Genomic DNA, 2,500 nt, shown 5'->3' on the forward strand with positions numbered 1-2,500 from the left:
ATTTTAATTTTCTCGAAAAAAACATCAAATTGACTCAAGATACTAATGCAAATAATAAAGGAAGTCTTGAATGTCTCAAAAATATCAATAAGTAATTTTTGACCAAAAACGAAGTTACTGCCTTTTGCCTTTGTAGGGCAGTATAGTATAAAGTTGCTACTGTTAGTAATCTACTATTAATTGGCACAATAATTAATCACTTTCCTAAACTATCCTCTGCAGATATGTGACTGAGCTCCTTGGGGGGGAGACTTATGTCTCGTGCTCTGTTGTGTTACCTGCTCTCCGCCACCTGACCCACATCATGGAGGTCTCAGATGATGACCCAGCCTATGTGGTGAGGTTCAAGGGTGACTTTAAAAAGGACCTGTCTCAACGCCAAGATACCCTCAATCTTGGATGGCTCAGGGTGGCTACAGCACTCGACCCCCGCTTTAAGGTATCATGTGTAATGGTCTTCTTTGTTTTTACTCTTTCTTTTTGACCCCCTTTCCCCTGCTCCCCCTCTTCCCCCCCCCCTCTTTCTATGGGAACCATGTATGAAAATTAGTTTCACCCATGTTTTACTCTGTAAATCTGTGATGTGACAATAAACCTGATTCTGATTCTAAGGACCTAAAGTGTCTACCAAGAGGAGAGCGAGAAGGGGTGTGGACCAGCATTGAGGCACTGCTGCGAATAGAACCAAACAGAGCCACTCCAGAACCCACAGAGGAGCCAGCAAGGAAGAGGAGCCTCCTACTGTTTAATTCAGACTCTGAATCAGAGGATGAAGAGAGGCACAACGTGGCTCTGGCTCGCTACAGGGCAGAGCCCACCATCAGTGAGACAGACTGCCCTCTGCAGTGGTGGTCCACTCATGAGGGAGCACATCCACAGCTTTCTGCCCTGGCTCGCAAGTATCTGGGCAGCCCTGCCACTTCTGTCCCTTGCGAGAGACTTTTCTCACAGGCAGGCAACATTGTTCAAAAAAAAAGGGCAGCCTTGAGCTCTGAAAATGTGAACAGGCTAGTGTGTCTCAGCAACTGGCTAAAAGAGAAGGAGAAGTAGTAGTCATAGATGTATCCTGAGGCCAATGGGGTTGTTGTTACTGAAATGTTGATTAAACAGTGGCCTAAGCAAATGAGAGATTTATTTTTCATCAGGATATTGGAAGAATAGGGACTGAGGTCAATCACTGGCACTTTATTATTTTATTTTAAATGGTACACTTTATGTTGAACTATGTATTATGTTGTTGGTGCAACTGGCACTTTATTATTTTATTTTAAATGGTACACTTTATGTTGAACTATGTATTATGTTGTTGGTGCAACTGGCACTTTATGTTGAACTCTTTATTGGTTTGGCCAAGTTTATTGAGAGTTGGACTGAAATTAACTTTATTTTTTAACCAGCTGTTGGTAAATCAACAAAGTCTGTTATGGCCTCTGAAGCAACAGAGAGATGTTTTCTAATAGTCAGGGGTTCCAATGTTCTGACTGAATTTACTTGAAAGTTTTGTGTTTTACTTAAAAAAACATAGTTTATAAAAGGTCTACCTACCTATAGGCTGCCTGAATTTTTGAAATGTTCTACATTTCTTTCTAAATGTGTTATTGCTACACTTAATGGCAAAAATTGCACTAGTCTGTTTGACTTGGTTGAACAAAAATAAACAATATTTTGTTGCTTAAGCTTATGTATTCAGTCATTATTCAATGGTATACAAAAACTCCATGTGAAAAAAATAACTTCTCACTGTTCTCAGGTCAAATTTTAATATGCAATTAAAATGCGATTAATTTCGATTAATTAATTACAAAGCCTCTAATTAATTAGATTAATTTTTTTAATCGAGTCCCGGCCCTATTAATTAATTAAATGCTTACAGCACCTGGTATTCCCAGGCGGTCTCCCATCCAAGTACTAACCAGGCCCGACCCTGCTTGGCTTCCGAGATCAGACGAGAGCGGGCTTGCTCAGGGTGGTGTGGCCGTAAGCGAGTGCTGACTCGATTCGAGAGACACTTCAAAACTAATGTGGCAACGCCATGCCATGGGAGAATGCTTACAGAAAGGACGCATTCATGGGAAAAATGACATAAATAATTAATTAATTAAATGCTTACAGCACCAGGTATTCCCAGGCGGTCTCCCATCCAAGTACTAACCAGGCCCGACCCTGCTTGGCTTCCGAGATCAGACAAGAGCGGGCGTGCTCAGGGTGGTGTGGCCGTAAACGAGTGCTGACTCGATTCGAGAGACACTTCAAGGCTAATGTGGCAATGCAATGACATCAGTAAATGGTTACAGAAAGGACGCATTCATGGGAAAAAATGACATAAAAAAATAATTAATTAATTAAATGCTTACAGCACCTGGTATTCCCAGGCGGTCTCCCATCCAAGTACTAACCAGGCCCGACCCTGCTTGGCTTCCGAGATCAGACGAGAGCGGGCGTGCTCAGGGTGGTGTGGCCGTAAGCGAGTGTTGACTCGCTTCGATAGACACTTCAAGAC

The 2,500-nt window shown here is 42.2% G+C and overlaps 1 protein-coding gene and 3 non-coding genes across 4 annotated transcripts in view; 1 reads left to right on the forward strand and 3 right to left on the reverse strand.

Moving 5' to 3' along the window:
• The window catches only part of LOC135737592 (E3 SUMO-protein ligase ZBED1-like), a 2,867-nt gene extending 1,382 nt beyond the window's left edge, over positions 1 to 1,485 (forward strand). Inside the window, exons 2-3 of the mRNA XM_065255378.2 lie at positions 223 to 439; positions 613 to 1,485. Of these exons, the coding sequence (XP_065111450.2) occupies positions 223 to 439; positions 613 to 1,050 (655 nt within the window). The 3' untranslated portion in view covers positions 1,051 to 1,485. The remainder of the gene's footprint in view (positions 1 to 222; positions 440 to 612) is intronic.
• A 379-nt stretch (positions 1,486 to 1,864) lies between these two features.
• Positions 1,865 to 1,983, reverse strand: LOC135759124 (5S ribosomal RNA). Its single transcript, XR_010536680.1, has one exon. It is a non-coding gene; the product is annotated as a 5S ribosomal RNA (ribosomal RNA).
• A 120-nt stretch (positions 1,984 to 2,103) lies between these two features.
• On the reverse strand, positions 2,104 to 2,222 carry LOC135759219 (5S ribosomal RNA). Its single transcript, XR_010536771.1, has one exon. It is a non-coding gene; the product is annotated as a 5S ribosomal RNA (ribosomal RNA).
• A 125-nt stretch (positions 2,223 to 2,347) lies between these two features.
• Positions 2,348 to 2,466, reverse strand: LOC135759675 (5S ribosomal RNA). The gene has a single exon (XR_010536949.1). It is a non-coding gene; the product is annotated as a 5S ribosomal RNA (ribosomal RNA).
• Between the last annotated feature and the right edge of the window lie 34 nt (positions 2,467 to 2,500).

This window comes from Paramisgurnus dabryanus, chromosome 9, assembly GCF_030506205.2.
Source record: "Paramisgurnus dabryanus chromosome 9, PD_genome_1.1, whole genome shotgun sequence".
NCBI classification, from domain to species: Eukaryota; Metazoa; Chordata; class Actinopteri; order Cypriniformes; family Cobitidae; genus Paramisgurnus; species Paramisgurnus dabryanus.